The 19,375-nt window shown below is 40.3% G+C and overlaps 1 protein-coding gene across 2 annotated transcripts in view; it reads left to right on the forward strand.

Moving 5' to 3' along the window:
* LOC119661259 (nuclear pore membrane glycoprotein 210) overlaps positions 1-19,375 on the forward strand; it is a 165,977-nt gene that overhangs the window by 19,139 nt on the left and 127,463 nt on the right. For both annotated transcript variants that reach the window (XM_038070512.1, XM_038070511.1), the window contains exons 8-9: positions 3,313-3,416; positions 3,488-3,765. In XM_038070512.1, coding sequence (XP_037926440.1) covers positions 3,313-3,416; positions 3,488-3,765 — 382 coding nt within the window. The remainder of the gene's footprint in view (positions 1-3,312; positions 3,417-3,487; positions 3,766-19,375) is intronic.

Consider the following 19,375-nt stretch of genomic DNA (forward strand, 5'->3'; position numbering starts at 1 on the left):
TAGAGGCATCGCATGCCCGCTGCAATTTTTCCGCGACCTGTCTGTCTGTCTGACTGTCTGTCACAGGCACTTTTCTCAGAAACGGCTATACCGATTGACACGAAATTTGGTGAGAAGGTGGGACCTGTGTACCCCCAGACATGCAGTGAGTGATATCCTTCTACGTTAGATTTAGGTGGGGTCCCCATACATGTAAAAGGGGGGTGTACAATTTTTTGTGATTTGTTATAAAGGGGGGAGTGGGAGGGGTGGAAAGTGATGATTTCTTTAACGGACCCATTCTCAGAAACTACCCGACCGAAAAATCTGAAAAAAAATCATGAAGCTGCCTCTATATGGTGCCCAGGCCTCAAAATACTCTCCATATCGGTATCTGTTCAAATTAAGTTAATAATAGTATATTACCATATTTTTGAGAAAATTGAGTAAAACCCCCTTAAGTTTACCTCAGAGTTATAAAAGTTGGTAGTAGTATAAAATATAATATGAAGCATATTATCCCCAAATCCAAATCATGCTATTAGTAACAAAGTTGCAGGAGTTCAAAGTTGACTTCACCGTGTAAATTTACTGCAACTGAATATCATTGTCACACTAAAGTGGGTAGTCGGACATGCTAAATGCATATACATAACGGGCTACGTACAAATGGGATAGTTCTTCACCCAAATATACTCACAGAAGAAGAAAACAAAATCTTTCATACCTGAAGCGCCCAGCTTCCGGTTTCCCGACTTGTTTATTTCTCATATACCGGTATTTCGTGGACCAGTTGTCCTCTTCCTCAGTGAGTTACCACAAGCAGTTCAGACAAAAACTCACTGACGAAGAGGACGACTGGTCTTCGAAATACCGGTATATGAGGAATAAAAAGCTCACTAGTCGGCATATAATAATGAGTGTATTCTTATACCCCAACTCAGAGGGCAGATTCATATATTGGAACAATTTACCGTTACAAAAGAACTAACCTGCAGAATTTGCACCTAAATCCAACCTAAATTAGAAGAATTATTAATTGCCCATAATTACAAAATCTCAAATTCTGCAATTTATATATTAACGACTAAGACTTTGGCGCCGAAGAAGGAGTACACCTATTCATGGATTGGGAAAACGCTTTTTGAATTTCATAACAAGTGAAGTATCTGGACAAACCTCAACTATGAAATCTGACATATTTTGGGACTCGTCAGCTAGGTCTCTAGTAATAATATGGTGATTTGTTCAAGGATAATTTCCAATTCACAGCTTCTAAATATAGTGTTAATCTGATAACATTTAGCGCGCCTCGTTTGCTGTTACTTGTCGCTTGTTACTCGTACGGGAATCCGAAACCTTTCCCAGAGAGTTGAAGGAGGGGATGATCGTTAAAATTCTAAAGAGCGCACCCGTTTTGAGTGGCACAATTGGAGGGGAATCTGTGTGCGCCTTGCCGTTGCAAAGATAATGGCTAAAATTATTCTACGGATCTTTTTGGAATAGTGCGCAGAGTTTAGATCTTCGTTGCACCTGCTCCTCATCGATTTCGAGAAAAACTTTCAATATCGTGAACAGGGAGTGTATCTGGAGTGCTCTACGCAAGAGGGATGTTCTGGAGAAATTAACTAGCTGTTATCAAAGTGATATATGATGGTGCAAGATGTCACGTGTTGCATCGAGGTAAAATCTCGGAGGAATTTGAGGTTCAGAGTGGAGTCGCGTTGCATACTGTTCCCAATATTATATCTCCTTGTTATCGGTAACGTTCTTCATCCTACCTTGCCTTGGATGAATTCAATGGACTATGACATTTTCCTCAAATAACTTGACTACGCTCATGACATCTGTTTGCGCTCTCACCGGGTCATTGACCTTGGCCAAATGGTTCTGGATTTGGAAAGAGCGGTAAGTAGAGTTGGACTGAAGATAAACACTAATAAAACCAAAGTTCTCAGTCTGCATTAATGGGTAAATCATCGAAAGCGACGATCAGCTTGAAAATATAGGAAGCGTGGTTTCTGCCGACGGTGGCACCGAACTGGATGTTGCCCGATGCATTAGCAGCGTTAAATTCACGTTTTCTGCCCTGTCTAAAATTTGGAAATGCAATTATCTCAACACAAAGATCAAGTTTAGATCGTGTGTGCTAATGGTCTTTCTGTGTTGCTATATGGGAGTTGCACAAGAAGAGTGAACCCAACTGTAACTCAAAAGCTTCAAGCCTTCGTGAATACCTGTCTGCGTCATATCAGCGGAGCACGCTAGCCTGGCACTATCTCAAATGAAGAGCTTAGTTGGTGCAGAGGCCTGCCACTTGTGTGCATTGTGATTGGAAGGTGGAGATGGCAGTGGGTAAATCACACATTAAGGAGAGGCGACAATTGTATTGCGGGCATATGGAGTGGAGTATACTCTCCCAATCCAAGGGTACTTGGTGCAGAACAGTAGATGAGAAGTGCTGGCGTCTCGGGAAGTCGTGGGTGGCTCCAGCGCAATTCAGGTACCCGCACGTTGGCGCACCTATACCCCACCAAGGGATAAAAGGCAACCATATATAGGAATGAGGACAACTGGATTTCAGACGAAGGCGACGGAGGGAAGATCAGGATTTTCTGTCTGCCGTGGAACAATATCTCATATACCTGTAACAAATTTGAAGCTGTCTATGGTCAATCGCAATGAGACAATATTTTAAAGCGAAAAGTCAGGGGGAAGGACAACTAGGCCTGGTGTTATGTCCGATAAACACGTTGGACCTGGATTTAGACGTCAATTAATTTAAATACAAAATAGATCTTACCCCCCAGCCTATAGAGCTAGAAAAATTTATACGATATATATAAAATATATCTGAAGGTAAAACACGATAGAGCGGAGACAAGGCTGGAAGAATTCGGTTTCGAAATAGAAATTCTCAAATCTAATAAATTTAATTTAAAAATTAAGAGAACAGTATAAAGTTTAGAAAACCAATCTCACGAGCCGGCAAGCATCTTCATTAAACTAATATATTAGGCGTAGGTGAAAATATGTCGAGTAATTACCGTGTGGCAACTAAGGAATTCATATTATTCGTAATGCTCGACCGACCCTGTGACTCAAATTGTCATATTGCATCCCATTCCTTGATATACAAGTATTCTGGCTAAATAAAAAATAAAGAAGAATGGAGGAGGCCTACAGGTTGAGTCAATTTTAATGTTTTCATATCCGAATTTCGTATGCTTTCAATCCCTTCTAATCCATTTTCATTCATCGTTACCAAAAAATCTAAAATCTAAAAAGATTTAAAGTAACCTCTTATTACAATTTACCTACTCTCACATTCAGGCAGTGGATTCTATGAAATTAAATTGTCGGAGCCAGGTATTATCAGCGTAGAATTTGACCCGAAATCACGAGAAATTATCATTTTCCCGCATCAAATTGGAAACGTGAGTGTACTTTTATAGAAAAGTTTTTTCCCATTTCCTTCATCCTCACTAAGGATTTTTTTTTATTTCAGGTTCAACTAGAATTGATTGATCGTTGCTTGATGACAGAAGCAGCTCATTTGACCGTCTCTGTTGTTTCGATTGGTTCAATTCAGTGTGTGATGCCTGATCGCGTTGAAAAGGGAAAATCAATTGAAGCAATCATTCGACTCTATGATTCTAATGATAATTTAATGAAAATTGACAATGCCAATTTGCAAATCTATGAATTGTATGAAAATATTTTCAACTCAGCTATTGTTAGTGTTCGACTGGGTGAGCAGAGCAATTTGGACCTAGGTGAAATCAGGTGAGCAAATTCTTTACAAATGGTTTATTTCGTCGGAATTAAACAGTTTACCATTCAGAAGTGAACTCCTTATGATTTTATTTTATTGTCTAGACTTCATTATGATGGTTGTAATTCAACATCTAATTTGCAACTATTCATCTACTTAGTCCTTTGTTGTACCCTCTCACAACTATTCACTTATTCCTATAAATCGGCCAATTAATGGGATTGCTATACAATTGATTTCTTATGTCTGCTGTTTCCATTATTGCTCCAACGTTACAGAAGAACATGCATTTAATGTAGTTGTTTGGATATAATGAGCTTGCAATTATCGGACTTTCTGATTATGTAATGTGAAAGTAATTGAATTCGATAATTGCACCTAAGAGGGATTGTGTATTTGTGAATTGACATATTGTATTTTCTCAGAAGCTGCTATCCTAGGAAATAGCATTGTTCCTTTTTGAAAAATTCTGTTGTATTCCTACCTTCTTGTTGTTTTGCAATCGCTGGTTAGTTCGTTAATTAGGCGTCTTCCATGTGCCTTCTTCGTAGTTTTTAGAATTGGTTTGTCATATGGCATAACATGATATCCTGATATTTCGATGAAAATGACGCACTTACAAGCGTTTTGATTTCGAAGCTAACAATGATGGGAAAGTTGATAGTGTTACGTGAATTAATTCTGTTGTTATGTCTTGCGAATTACAGCTTATCGGAATCGTATATTTTGATTAGGCCATATATATTCGTCAAAGTGGAGTTGCAAAATTATCCCTCAAAAGACAGGACACTGCTTATATAATATTAAGTAGCAAAAGCGATAGCGTTTATCTCATTCCATTGCTTGTGACTGTTGTCGTTTTCGTGATGCTAATTTATTCGCCAACATACGTTGTTCTAGTGTTTCCACATATTTGGAAGCTATAATATTTCTTCATTAAGTTTTCATTTGATATGAACCTCATTCATCATTTCGATATGAAACCTGATAGTTGGGACAAGAATGACGACAAATTCTCGCGTTCCAACCGATTATATGATAAATTAGAAGTCGGCGTTCAACGTGTTAATATTTGTTAATGTCATTTATATAATTATATTCCTTTTTCGGTTTTCCAGGGAGTGTTTTTATAATTCTTTTTGCATTTCGCTTGATTTCCGTATTTAGCAAATCAACCATGAAGTTAAGTTTTAACGGACTGTTGCGACGCAGTTTTTTCCCCTAGTGTTGGCATTAATTTATCGCCATAGGCAGAAACCCTATCCTACAGAACTTTTCTTTCGCTGACTTTTATGTATTCAATCCTTTTGAATTAATGGATTGCAAACATGCATTTGCCGATGTGACGCGGGCCGTAATTCTTGTAAAAATTTCTTGGGATTGCAAACATTTTGTGGATCATATTCTACCATGTTTTTGACTTTATTAGTTGGAAAGATTTGTTACATAAAGGCATCCTTAATTTTTTTGGTCTGAGGATGTAAAGGAAGGGTGGGAAAGATGAGTTGAGGATGTGCTCCGTTGTGGATCTTTTTTATTTTCTAATTTTAGCTCCTCGTGGGTTTCCCACTAGGTGCCCGAGATATCCCTCGTATTTGGTTGGGTGGTATCCCAACGACAAAAAAGTTTCCACTCGATAATTTTGCCAAATTGCTTTGCGAAGTATCTTATTGGTGAAAAAATATATTAAATCATTGCTCAATCAAGTACGTTAACTTTTGTTAGCCTAGTATATATTTAGTTATGTTTGGGAATATTTTCGGTTTAAAATTATAAATTTTCTGTGCGAAATATAAATAAGCCGGGAAATCGGAAGCTTGACGCTTTAGGTATAAAAGGTTTTGTGTTTCTCTATGTGAAGAGCATAACGCAGTTCTCCATTGGTTGATAGCATTGACCCGAGATATTCAAATCGCCCAGTTCTGTCAGCGGCAGTGACTTCCCCAGAACTGAGCAATTTAATTATCTCGAGTCAATATTATCAGCCAATGGAGAATTGCATAATAAAATTGCTTCACCCATTAACGCAACCTGGATGAAGTGGCGTTCTTTGAGATCGACGTATCAACAAACGTCTCAAATCTAAAATTTATCGTCTTGTCGCTCTTTATAGTTCTGAGTGTTAGCCGACTATAAAATACAATGAACAGCGTCTTGTGGCAATGGAGACAAAGATGCTGCGTTTTGATCACATCTGAAATGAGGATATCCGCGATCGATATGGAATTACATCGATCGTGGAAAAACTGCGAGAGAGGCGTCTTCAATGGTATGGTCACGTAATTCGCGCTAACGAGAATTCACTTGCAAAGATTGGTCTGGTCGAAATCGATGGTAAACGACGAAAAGGCCGGCCGAAACATCGGTGAGTTGATATGCTGGTTGGGAATTTAAAAGCTCCGCGATTACATCCAGATCGGGCATTTCATAAAATAAAATGGCGAAACCGATCACGATGAGCTGACCTCGTTTGTAAACGGGTCAAAGGCTGAAGAAAAAGGAGAAGATGTGATGAGCGATGAGTGCATGACAGTTCCTTGTGCACATAGTTGAAAATTCCATTGCCCTCTATTTTTTAGAAAGCTATTTAAATAAATAATTTGATGAAAAGCACTGTATTGATAATAGTCAACCTCACACGCTTCACACTCCGCGCTTAATATTATTAGCAAATGTGAACTTAACCTACAATAGATACAAACAAGTCGGAATACCGGAAGCTCGCGCTTCGGGTATAAAGGTTTTGTGTTCATCTTATGTAAGAAATTTCAACGCACATTTTTCTATCCGTATATAGCTACAAATCCAACATATTCCTTCATATTTTTCCAAACTACGAGACATACGTACATATTACAGCTATAGATATTACGCTCACCCTAAACAAACAAACTGCCTATTTCCGAATACTGTACACATATATGCACGTATATAAATTGATAGTACCCATATTTCCAATTTACTTCTTATATCTGAATAGAATTAGGTACTACCCGCAAAGTTCATTAGCACGCATATACTATGTCTGGTTGGAGTAATTGATATTCATATACAAATGACTAAAAAACTAAAACAAAATAATTCTCTGCGACCCAATTCATAAGAACTCATTTCATTCTGTTATTGACGAATTGATATGTGATGATGACGTCATGCAGGTTGTAGAGTGCACGAAATTCACAAAAAATGGTAAAGTTTTACCCCTTATAACTTTGTTAATAATAGTTGGATTTTCTTCAAACTTGACCAAACTGTGCATTATGTTCTTCATTACACGCATGCCACTGTACTTCTGGGATGAATATAAGGGGGGTGTCGGATAAATTTCTAAAATGTAGAAATATACTATTTTTACCTTTATTTGTGGAGATATCGGAACCGGATATATTTTTAGGCCTAGATTTCGTAGAGATGCACCACTGTGATTTTTTTCAGATTTTTCGGTTGAATAGGTTTTGAGAACGAGACTTGTTACACATTTTGGGGGTCATATTTTGAGCCCTCACTCCCCTATGTTTCACCCAATATCAAATATTGAACCAGTTTCGGAAAGTACTAATTGAGACCTTTCATTTGATACCCCATATGGCTACAGTCTGTGAAAAAAAAATTTGCACCCTCCATTCACATGGAAGAATGCTAACATGCCAGGAAGACTGGGATGCGATCAACTACATGGTTGTAACTATCCATAGCAAACTGCGAAAGGCAGAGGAGACCAGAAAAGCGCGGTTACGTACGCCGCGTAGAGACGAAAGGGGACCAAGCTAGAATCAGCTGACTCCGCCCCGTGATGTAATACCGTACGGTGGTTCCACGGGGCTTGGGGGGAGTCGGGGGTGGTTTTAGTGGGTAAAAATCCCACACGCTGGCGTGTCCAGGCCAGTGTCTTTTGAAGATTTATACCTCCTCAAAAAAAAAAAAAGACAGACGGACAGACAGACACCGTCTCGATTCTAATAAGGTTTTGTTTTACACAAAAACTTAAAAAGCGCTGGGGAGAAGTAGATTCTTCAGGAATGGTATTTAAATTTTTAACTCGAATGTCAATTATTCTCATTAATTATGACGTCAGCATCTTATTTGTATGGCTTAGGGGGCGGTAAATTCGCATAAAATTGATAAGTTTAAACTGCTATAACTTTGACACTAATAGCCGGATTCTCATGAAACTTAGCAAGTGTATGTCGTCTATGCCAGTGCAAAATTTAGTACTCCTAGGATGAACTTAAGGGTTTTTTTCAGTCAATTTCTAAAAATTGGTAATATACTATTAATAAACTTATTTGAGCAGATATCAAAGTGGGACATATTGAGGCTTACATCTCTTGGGTAGTTTCCGAAAATCAGTTCCGTCTCCCTTTAAGTGTGCACATTTTGACTACTTATTCGCACACTTTACAATCCACGTGAAAACGAATACCAATTTCGGAAAATACTAATCGAGACCTTTCATTTAATACCATACATGACTATATTCGGTGAAAAAAATTGTACACCCCCCCTTTACATGTATCGTCACTGTATGCGTGGGATTTCATAGTTCCCATATGTCCACCGAAATTCGTTTGGATCGGTTTAGCCGTTTTGGACAAAAGTGCGTGTTGTTTTACACAAAACCTTAAAAATGGCAGGTTCGTTCCAAAGTGTGCCTCTTGAGAAAATTAATTACACTTTTCAAAAAAAAATACGAGCAAAAAAGAAATATCTCGTATTATGGGAACTAGCCATACCCGCTGTAAATAACTTCGAAAAAAAGTGGAAAAAGCGGCAGCCATGAGTGGAAAAAAAAATAATCTGGGAGGAAGAAAGCTCTATCGCAACGGGATGGGAACAATTGAAGGTGGTTATGTGCGGCGGAGTTAGTAAAATCTCTACCGAAAACGTGCAGCGTTTTTATGACACAAACGGATTTCAATGAAATGGGCCTAAAGTCATGCCAGAAAGCTAATGCTCACGCAAAAAAGTGGTCTAGCTGACTGTTAAGGTGTCAGCAGGACGCCAATTGGACAGTCGATAATTGAAAAACTCATCTTCTCGGATAAAAGCTAGGTTTAAGGAGTCATCCCGTGTGAAGGCCGTTTTTTCGCTTTAGAATGTTTTGGTGAAGAACTGGATAAAGATACAAATACGAATTTTTCACCATATATTTATTAATATCTAGCATAGTTTCTATTGAAATACAGAGCAATTTATACACCCATCTCCAAAAAAAGGTGTCTTTCTGTTGGCACGCTAGAAGGCGCTGCGAGCATCTTAAAGAAAAAAAAAAATAAACGACATTTTAACGTGCAGACTTAACTACAGTCGGCAAACTAGGATTATTAAAAAATATTAAAAGCTAGATTTTTGGTGCCTTGTTAAACTTTTTTTTGTGAATTTTGGTGTTTGAATCGCAATTATCCTAGTTTGCGGACATCATAAATCTGGCATGAGACTTATTACATGTTTTACACTATAATTTCCGAACGACTCCGAATATCAAAAAATCACTTTGCTCATATATTCTACACTATATCTAGATACTATTGATGCCAAAAAAATCGATTCCACGGATCCGATACACGGGTTAAATTGTTTGACTTGGATGGCACATTGTTATTGAGATGGAAAGACGGCGGGCAATACAGAGCTGCAAAGGCTCTCAGCATTATTAAACATTTGCCGTATGTGATCATATCATATCGGCGGGAGTTGGTTCGAAAGTTTTCTTGAGGTCACTCATGATTGCCATAATATGAATTGAGATTATTAATGCAGGTCTGCTACCTACAACAGAGGAGGTTCTAGGGGACTATCATCATGTCATATTTCAAAATGATCCTCCTTGTCATCGAGCCAGGGTTGTAAGCATTTTTCCCGAAGTTTACAAATTCAATTTTTTAATGGAAATGTGTTTATTTCCTATCTTCTAGGTACAAAATACAAAGAAAATTTGGGTATGAAGTCTCTTGCTTGGCCCGGGAATATCTCAGATCCCAATCCAATAAAAATGAATCTCTCATTATTTGCAAAAAAGTTTGAGAAAACAGTCTGCGATTTTAAAAAATCTGGACGAAACAATTTTGAAGATATGGTGTAATGAAATAAGATAAGAAAGCATAACAAAATTAAATGGGCTAATGCCCTGACGTATTGGAGCTGCCACAAGAGCCAAAGAAGGTGCTACGCTCTATTGACTTTTGTTTTATTGTTAATCGAATTTGAATTGTATAATAGCAAAAAAAAATTGTTGAAATACCATATGATTTTGCTATAAAGCTGCTATGGTGAAATTTTTTGCTTATAATTTCATATTTTCTTTCTAAAACTTGATATATTCCAACAACCCAAGTGGAAACTTCTTTTGTCATACATAATATCAGATTCCATGCATTGGTTCAAGGACACGTGAAATTTTTTCAATCACGTGAGGGGGATTGTAGTGTTCAAAACGATTCTCTACTTTCCAGAGCCTGACTCGCATAGAGGCTTGTAAGCGTGTGTCGATGGAGCACTTCAGTTGAGCTGTAATATTTGCGGGTGCCGTTTCTTTAGGTTTTTAGAATAGTTTTGCCCTTTTGGTCGACTTTGGACAACACGGATGATTTGAAATAATTAAGACTTACCTTCTCTATTCGCTAGTAATATTTATTAATCTTGCAAATATCGATATTTCGAGAACCATTTGTTTCCTTCATCAGTGCTATAAGTCAGACTATAAGGCATATCTCATAAAAAAAATTATTTTCGATAGGCATTGTAGGAAGCTAGGAAGGAAATTCCGCCCGGTGGATTCAGTGCCAATGTAACTAATCGGTGTTAAAGTCGAATTCATTGATTTTGAAGGTTTTGTTTGTAAAACAAAACCTTATTAAAATCGGTTCAATATCTGTCTGTCTGTCTGTCCGTCTGTCTGTCTGTCTGTCTGTCACAGGCACTTTTCTCAAACACGGCTATATCGATTGACACGGAATTTGGTGAGAAGGTGGGAACTGTGGACCCCCAGACATGCAGTGAGTAATATCCTCCTACGTTGAGATTTATGGGGGGTCCCCATACATGTAAAAGGGGGGTCTAAAAATTTTCCACCAAATATAGTCATGTGGGGTATCAAATGAAAGGTCTCGATTAGTAATTTTCGAAGCCGGTATTAGTTTTGAGATTTGTTAAAAAGACGGGAAGTGGGAGGGGTGCAAAGTGATGATTTCTTTAACGGAGCCATTCTCAGAAACTACTCAACCGAAAAATCTGAAAAAAAATCGTGAAGCTGCTTCTATACGGTACCCAGGCCTCAAAATACTCTCCATATCGATATCTGTTCAAATTAAGTTAATAATAGTTTATTACCGTATTTTTTGGAAAATTGAGTAAAACCCCCCTTAAGTTTATGTCAGAGTTATAAAAGTTGGTAGTAGTATAAAATATAATATGAAGCATATTATCTCCAAGTTTGATCAAAGTCATACTATTAGTAACAAAATTACAGTAGCTCAAAGTTGCCTTACCGTGTAAATTTACAACCCGAAGTACTAAATCTGACATGCCAAATGCATATACATAATGGGCTATATTCAAATGGGATAGTTCTACACTCAAATATACTCACACAAGAAACAAACAAACCTTTCATACCTGAAGCGCCCAGCTTCCGGTTTCCCGACTTGTTCTTGCTGTGCTTGCTTATATTTTTATTGCACCCGGTTATGTTGATTTTCTATGCTTTCTTTGCGTGAGAACAAACGTTTTGGTCTTTTTCTGTATCGTTTCATACGTGTTTAGATGTGTGCTCTTGAACCTCATCTCTCCTGAACTAATTTTTCGCAATGTACCAATAATATTGGTATTCACGTTTCACTATATATGATAAACAGGTATGACACAAAATACAACAACAACAGAGGTGAAGACCTTGTCTTTTCGCTTGAACTACCTACCTACCTTTTTGCCACATTTTTTAATATCATAATTTTTCCGCTTCCGATAACACTGATTAGGTTTCCAGAATCGATTTTTTGTTATTACATAGGTTGTTAACTTAGTTATCCCAGAATTGTTTGCAAAAATTTCAAATCGAAATCCATGTTCCTTTAAATTTAATGAGCATGGTAACGGGCGATTATATTTGGTACAGGCTCAGGCTCGAGCGCTCAACAGGTAGTCGCGAGAGAGGCGCACTTACAGCCTCAAGAAACCGCTATATGCGACAGCAATTTCCGCAACCACCAGAGATGAACTATGGGAAATCTATAGAATAGGGGATAGCAAAGCTCCAGGCTTGGACGGCATACCGAAACAGGTTTTTAAGCTTAGGATTAAGTTTGGGTCAGGCATGTCCACTGAGATGGGATATTTCTTGAATTATGGAGGAAGCGACCGAAGCTGGCACTCCTGTCTAAGTCTTTTTTTTTTTTTCTGTGCTTACACGGAGGTGGAAAATCTTAGAAAGACACGTCCGCCGCAGCTCCGCCGCCCGAACGGCGGAACTACAGCGGGCACCACAGCCCAGCATCTGGTTTAAGCTCCTTCTCTCCATCGCAAATCGTGGGCAGTGAAACATCACATGCTCTGGATCCTCCGGTATGCCATCGCATCTGGGACAGTTCGGAGAATCATCCAACCCAAAGCGGTGCAGATACTGCCTGTAGCAACCACCGTGTCCCGTGAAGAATTGGGTAATGTGGTAGTTGGTCTCCCCATGTTTTCGCTCAAGCCACACCCTAATGTTGGGAATGAGCCTGTGCGTCCACCGACCTTTCGTAGGCTCGTCCCATCTGCGTTGCCAGAGATCAAGCGACTCTGACCTTGCCGCATTTCTACGCTGTGCATGCCCCTCCATATGTCTTGCATTGTACAGGACACTCATTTCTTTGGCCAAAATGTCAACCGGGATCATGCCTGCCACCACCAATACTGCCTCATCTGATGTGGTTCTAAAAGCACTGCAAACCCTCAAAGCCATCCGCCGGTAAACCGAGTTCACCTGCTTCCGTCTCTGAGAGCTTGCAAGCGCCTCTGCCCACGCAGGCGACGAGTAGAGCAGGATGGAGCGCACCACTCCGGCTAGCACCAACCTCCGGCAATGTTTCGGTCCACCAATATTTGGCAACATTTTTGCAAGTGCCGTGGTGGCACTGGCTGCCTTTTGGCAAGAATACTCTAGGTGTTCCCTAAAACTCAATTTGGTGTCAATTATTACCCCCAGGTATTTGATAGCCGGCTTTGATACGACCGTATGTCCACCGACCTCCACTTTTACAGTGTTATTTTTCCTGCGTTTCGTTATCAAGACCGCTTCCGCTTTCGCGTCCACCAAGGTCAGCCCAGCCTTTTCTAGCCAGGTCTTTACCGCTCTCACTGTTTCCGTTGCGTAAACCTCCACATCTTCTGGGTGTTCTGCTGCAACAACCACAGCTAGATCATCAGCAAAGCCGACAATCGTAGTCCCCTCTGGGACGGGAAGAGCAAGCACCCCATTATACATGATATTCCACAACAGGGGACCAAGTACCGATCTCTGTGGTACCCCGGCTGTGACAATGTACTCTTTGGGGCCCTTATCCGTCCCGTACCAGAGAGTCCTCTCTGAGAGGTAATTTTCCACCAAATTCGCTAAATATCCAGGGACACCTATGTCAGCCAACGCCCCTTTAATTCTATTCCAGTTGGCCGAGTTGAATGCGTTTTTGACATCCAACGCCACCACGGCACAGCGGGCGCCAGAGATCAGTGCACCTTTTGCCAGGTTTACCACCATGCCAATTGCGTCCACCGTAGAGTGGGCGCGTCGGAAACCAAACTGGCGTTCCGACAAACCATTGCTGGCTTCGACGATGGGCAGGAGTCTGTTGTAGATGACTCTCTCCATCATCTTCCCCATTGCATCCAACAGGCAGGTGGCTTGCCAGGCTTCGGAAGCAACACCAACTTTTGCTTTTTCCACTGGTCAGGGAATATTCCTTCTTTTAGGCACGCCTCGAAGAACCTACCACATATTTCCCGCAGCTCCTCCACAGTTACACGTGGTATTATGCCGTCATTTAGCTGGACAAAAATTTGCCTTCCCCTATTTTCGTGGTGAGGGAACAGAGTGGTAACAATCTGTTTCAGGAGGCGCGGACAGGTCACCTGGGGTGATTTCCGCAGCCTTTTCATCACCACTTTGTAAGCCTCGCTCCAAGGGTTTATGTCGGCATGGTCGCACAGCTGTTTGAAGCAGTTCTTTTTGTTCCTCCGAATTGCTTCCTTTAAGCGGCCACGCAATTGCTTGTGTGCCCCCTCTCAACCGTCGCCACCGGGTTTTCCCCTGAGCCTCTGGCAAAGCCTCCTTGCCCGAAAACATGCGGCTCGCAAACTTGCGATTTCATTGTTCCACCAGTAGTTGGGTAGCCTACTGGGGAGCAATCGCCTTCTGGGCATAGTAGCATCGCATGCTTCCGTCACCCATCGAGTGATCTGGGTGGCTTTCTCTCCAGCCGTACCATTCAGGGATATGTCGGATTTGAGCACCGGGGAAAACGTGTCTCCCTCGAAAGCTTTCACTGATCAGCCAAGTAAACCACCCGGCATTCTGCGAAAACTCTTTTTCGAGCTCGATCCGCCCTTGATCTCTATGCAGATTGCCTGGTGGTCGCTGTGAGTATAGTCCTCACTGACATGCCAAGCGATTCTACTGGCTAAAGTGGCACTCACGTATGTCAGGTCCACTATAGACCCCAGGCCTCGTCCCCGGAAAGTGTACGAAGACCCAAGATTCGCCAGTACCACGTTCAGCTCCGCGAATGCTTCGAGGAGAACACGTCCCCTGACATTAGTTATCCGGCTGCTCCATTCAAGAGCCCACGCATTGAAATCGCCTCCTATTATGATCGGCCAACGTCCTCTTGCATCCAAAACAAGAGCAGCAAGCATCCGCTCATACTCGACGAGTGCAGCGCTGGGTGGAGCATAGCAGCTGTAGATGTAGATACCCTTCACCTTTGCTCTGATGAAACCCTCCTCCGGGTGCTTCATTATTTCCTGGAAGGCTTGTTCTCCACAAGTCCACAGCGCTGCTTGGCCCGTTTGGTCTTTGATCCAAACGCTTCCACCTCGGTTTCGATATGGTTCACTTAGTATGGCTACATCCATGTTTTTCTCGCTTTCCTTTGCACAGTAGACAATTTGGGTCAGCTCCGCAGTCCTTAGTGATATAGCCTTCCACTCCGCATCTCCTGCATTGCTTTGACCTGTCATTTGCGTTAGTGCATGCCTTTGCAATGTGATCAAAGCCAAGGCATCTAAAGCACCGTTTTAACGCCACCTGTTCCCTAAGGCGACACATAACCCAGCCTATTCTCACTCTCCCTGCTGCTAACAGTTTGAGTGCGTTCTCCACTGGTAGGCTGAAGATGGCGGTTTGTTGTTCCCCCATAGGCTTTCCTTAGCGTTTTCACCTGTCTAAGTCTGGTAAACCCCCAGGTAAGCCATCTTTAAGATCTTAGAGGTAAGCTATCTCATACGTGAACGGGGATACCCCCAGGTAAGCCATCTTTAAGATCTTAGAGGTAAGCTGCCTCATACGTCAATGGGGATAGTTTCGGAGCGGATAATCTATAATAGGTTGTTTCAAGTTGTTAATAGCGAAGACAGCCTTTCAGATCTGCCGATCTGATTCCGAAAGGCTACATCAACCGTTTATACTATCAAATGAGTTACTGGTTTGGCCGCAATGCCAGCAAATATTGTGTGGTAACCTTGAACATGATAAATGCATTCAATTTGATAAACTGATATTATACATAATACGGAAGCTCCTTTCCTGTTCAATTCTGGCAAGGACAGTCGACTGCGTTCTTACTTGGCCTATGTCCATATCCATCCGCTCAATTTCAAGCACCACCTCTGGGCTTTTTTCCAGAAAACGACTAATATAGACTATTGGAGTCTTCTGTATTTGGTCGTGCGCACCTCAGGGTTTTGCCGGGTGTTCAGTCCTTGATATTTCGTTGGGTGCTGCGGTGGAGAGAAACATTTTCATACTACAATCAAACGCAGTCAGCTCTTCCTCCTCTCCTATTATCGCCCCTACTTCAATGCTTTTGTTTTCCATGGAAATCGTATCAGTGCATCGTTGTGCAAGGGAATGGGTGTGCTGTGGGGTTCAAAAGTCCCCCTGTTCCCTGAAGCGTCCCCTACCCGTAGCTGATCTCGGAACTAACGAACAGATTAGTGCCGCTTGAGGCGACGCGGCCTACTAATACCGATTCAATACACACTACCTGACCAGGATCGACAGGAAGATCAGCTGCAAATTTACTGTTAAATGTACCTAGCGCCCATGCTACTGTAATCTTACTGTTCACGATAGGTCTCAGGATCATGGAGCCCGCGATAGTAGTGCGCATTGAGTTCCGTGTCTTTAACTAATTCTGAAGTGATGGTCAGGGATAATATTGTTACTTTCACAGTGGTGAAGAATTGTGCACATTTTCCCTAGTTGGATAGAAGGGAAACAAGCATGCTGTTGCACAGCTTCAGGTGGCTTGTTATGCTTTGGTATTGCGGACATTTTTGTCATTTATGCACTTATTCAAAATTACGTGAACGCCCTTTAAAAAACTATTATGTATATTTGTTACTACCTATCAACCTCATTAGAACTTGAAGAATTTTCAATAATGTAGAAAAAGAAGAAAATGCAATAAATTGACCAACATTTAAAAAAGTTTTCGTGGTTCAATGGTTTGATAGGTTAGAGATCGAGAAATTATTGATTTTCGTTGATTTTGAGGCATGTTGCCTGTTTGATTTTGTTTTATTCCGGGGTAACGATGGAATTGTTTTAACACGGTGCACTCGCCAAATAAGGCTAGAAAATTGCTGTAAGCCTTTTGACTTTACTTGCTTTATCATAGATAGATTATTTGTTCTTGGTTGGAGCACACTATGAAATCTTCTTTTATTTGAAACTCATAAGCCTATTAAAACCCCTCTTGAGATTGTCTATAACTTTAAAGTCTTTGTTCTGCTTTTTTAATTAGTTGCACCATACGTAAAACAATATTAATATAACCTTTTTGCTGGTAGTTTTAGCCATATTGGTTTGGTCTAGGGATTGAACTCGCCTGACCATATTTTGTATATTGGGGATTCTCGATAGTTAGCCAGGTGATAAATTTCCCAGTAATGGGGCATCGTTGCTATTGAGGTGGGCCTTTCCCTACGAGGATAGCTTTTCTTGCACTTGACGCAAACAACAAAACCTTATTAAAATCGGTTTACCGTATGTCTAGCTGTCTGTCCGTCACACGCATTTTTCTTAGAGACGTTTGTAGCGATTAATACCAAATTTGGTGGAAACTGTGGATGCTTACGCATACATTGAGTTGCATAATTTTACATCGAATTTAAGGGGGATTTCCATACATGCAAAAAGGGAGTGTACATGTGGGGTATCAAATGAAAGATATTGGTTAGTACTTTTTGAAGCCGGTCCTAGTTTTGATATTTGTTGGCAAGGTGGTTAGTGCGGGGGGTCGAAATTGATCATGTCTTTAGCGGATCCATTCTTAGAAACTACAACCGAAAAATCTGGAAAAATGAAGAGGCCACTATATGGTGCCTAGGCTCCGAAATACCCTCAATACCAATCGCTGTTCGAATAAAGCTAATAATCGTATAATACTATAACTTTTGATAATTGGTTGGTTGCAAAACCCCCCTTAAGTTTATTCTGGCACCACAAGCATGATCCTATTAAGTTTTGCACTATTACTGAGTCAAAGTCGTCGCTTCAAACTGAATGCGGATATTCTCACATAATATATGCATATATTACGTGCTAGGTACTAATGGAACAAATTCACACTGAAATGTCAATCTTTCATATCTGAAGCGTCCAGCTTCCGGTTTCCCGACTTATTGTATTGTAGTTCCAGATTTAGCTCGCGTGTTGTTCACCATAGTTGCATGTAAGTAATTTTCAGGATCCGGTGCGGACCCACGCATCGAAAAGGGCACGTGAATTTTATTAAAGTGACACGTGAGGGATCGAAGTGCTGACAGGAAGTCGACGAGTTGAAGCACGTCTAAGAGAACTCTTTTCAAATAAAATGCAATCCCTTAAAGTTAGGAACTCAAATTTCACTAGGGACACTAAAAAACTTCATATTCATGTCGGTCTTCGATCTTAGCAGCTGACTGAAATTAACCATGAGAATAGAGCAGAGCACCTGGTTCTCCTTTGATTTCATCATTATTGGACACTTCACTGTCCAATCTTCCCCTGTGTCCCAGCTGTTGAAAACCATTCTCCCTAAAATCCTTCGTTCACAGATCCATACAAATTTTCCCGTTTTCAAGGTTTGTATAAAATAAAACCTAGTTATTGACACCAAATTTTGGTGGAAAGGTTGGAATTGTGAACGATCACCCATACAGTAAATGGCATCATTTTACATTGAATTTAAGGGGGCCCCCATACATGCATGTACATTTTTTATTAACCAAAGATAGTCATGTAGGGTATCAAATGAAAGATTATTACTTTCCGAATCCGGTCTTAGTTTTGAAAAACAACGACCGAATGTCGCAGTTTCGACATTTGCTGGAAAGTTGGGGAGTGCGGCGTCGAAATTGATCATTTCTTTCAGAGATCCATTCTCAGAAACTACCTAATCGAATAATCTGAAAAAAATCAGAAGGCTGTCACTATATGATGTCTAGGCTCTGAAATACTTTCCATGCCGATATCTGAGCAAATAAAGGTAATAATAGTATATTACTACAATTTTTGGCAAAAAATAGCCGCATAGAATTACACCTGGGCCACCTAGCATAAGAGACATTATAACTAATTAATTGCAATACATTTCAATGATTTGAATATGATTTTATGCATTTTAACCCGCCATTGGCTCAATATAAACGAATGTTATAGAATCGTGAGTTCAAAACTAGTATTATAGTAAACGAGGAAATTTGTATTTCGAATCAATGCTAGAATGCCCGACGAGTTAGTTGCCCTAGAACCGTCTGGTAAATAACCATAGAGTAACACAGGATTCTGGGGATATTCTGAATGGAAGTGAAGCATTGAAAGTGATAAGGATAATGCGTAGGTGTGGTTGACGCATGATGCCCGCAGGGGACAATGGCAGTCATCTATACATTCCGAAAATAAAGTTCTGTTTTTAATCGACATTCGTATAAAAGTATAGCAACGTACATCACTACATACACTTTATATTATTTGAATAAATGTCACAGGTTTTTATTAATTATTTTGCGCCGTGCTGGTCTGAGACTTTGTCTATAATCCGGGCCTGACTGTCCAATTGATAGCCTTACATTGAAAAAGCAAAAGAAGAAAGAAAAAGAATTTAAAATAAATCTGGTTTAAGTTGGCAGAGAGGTGAGGTTGTGGTAGACGAAATTCAAGTACAATAACGTGAATTCATAGAGGTGTAGAGTAAGGCGAATTCCATAAATGGCAGCTCATAATAACAAACCTTGATGGTTCTTTCTTTTTATTTCTTTAAAATCCTGTTTTCGATTTATATTATCAGAAAAGCAGAGTGTGAGTCATGATTCAAGTAGGTCTACTTTTATCTTGGTCTTTTCAAAGTTCTCCCATTGATTTCAGGAAAGTATAGAAAGAAG

Source organism: Hermetia illucens, chromosome 1, assembly GCF_905115235.1.
Source record: "Hermetia illucens chromosome 1, iHerIll2.2.curated.20191125, whole genome shotgun sequence".
Classification (NCBI taxonomy): Eukaryota; Metazoa; Arthropoda; class Insecta; order Diptera; family Stratiomyidae; genus Hermetia; species Hermetia illucens.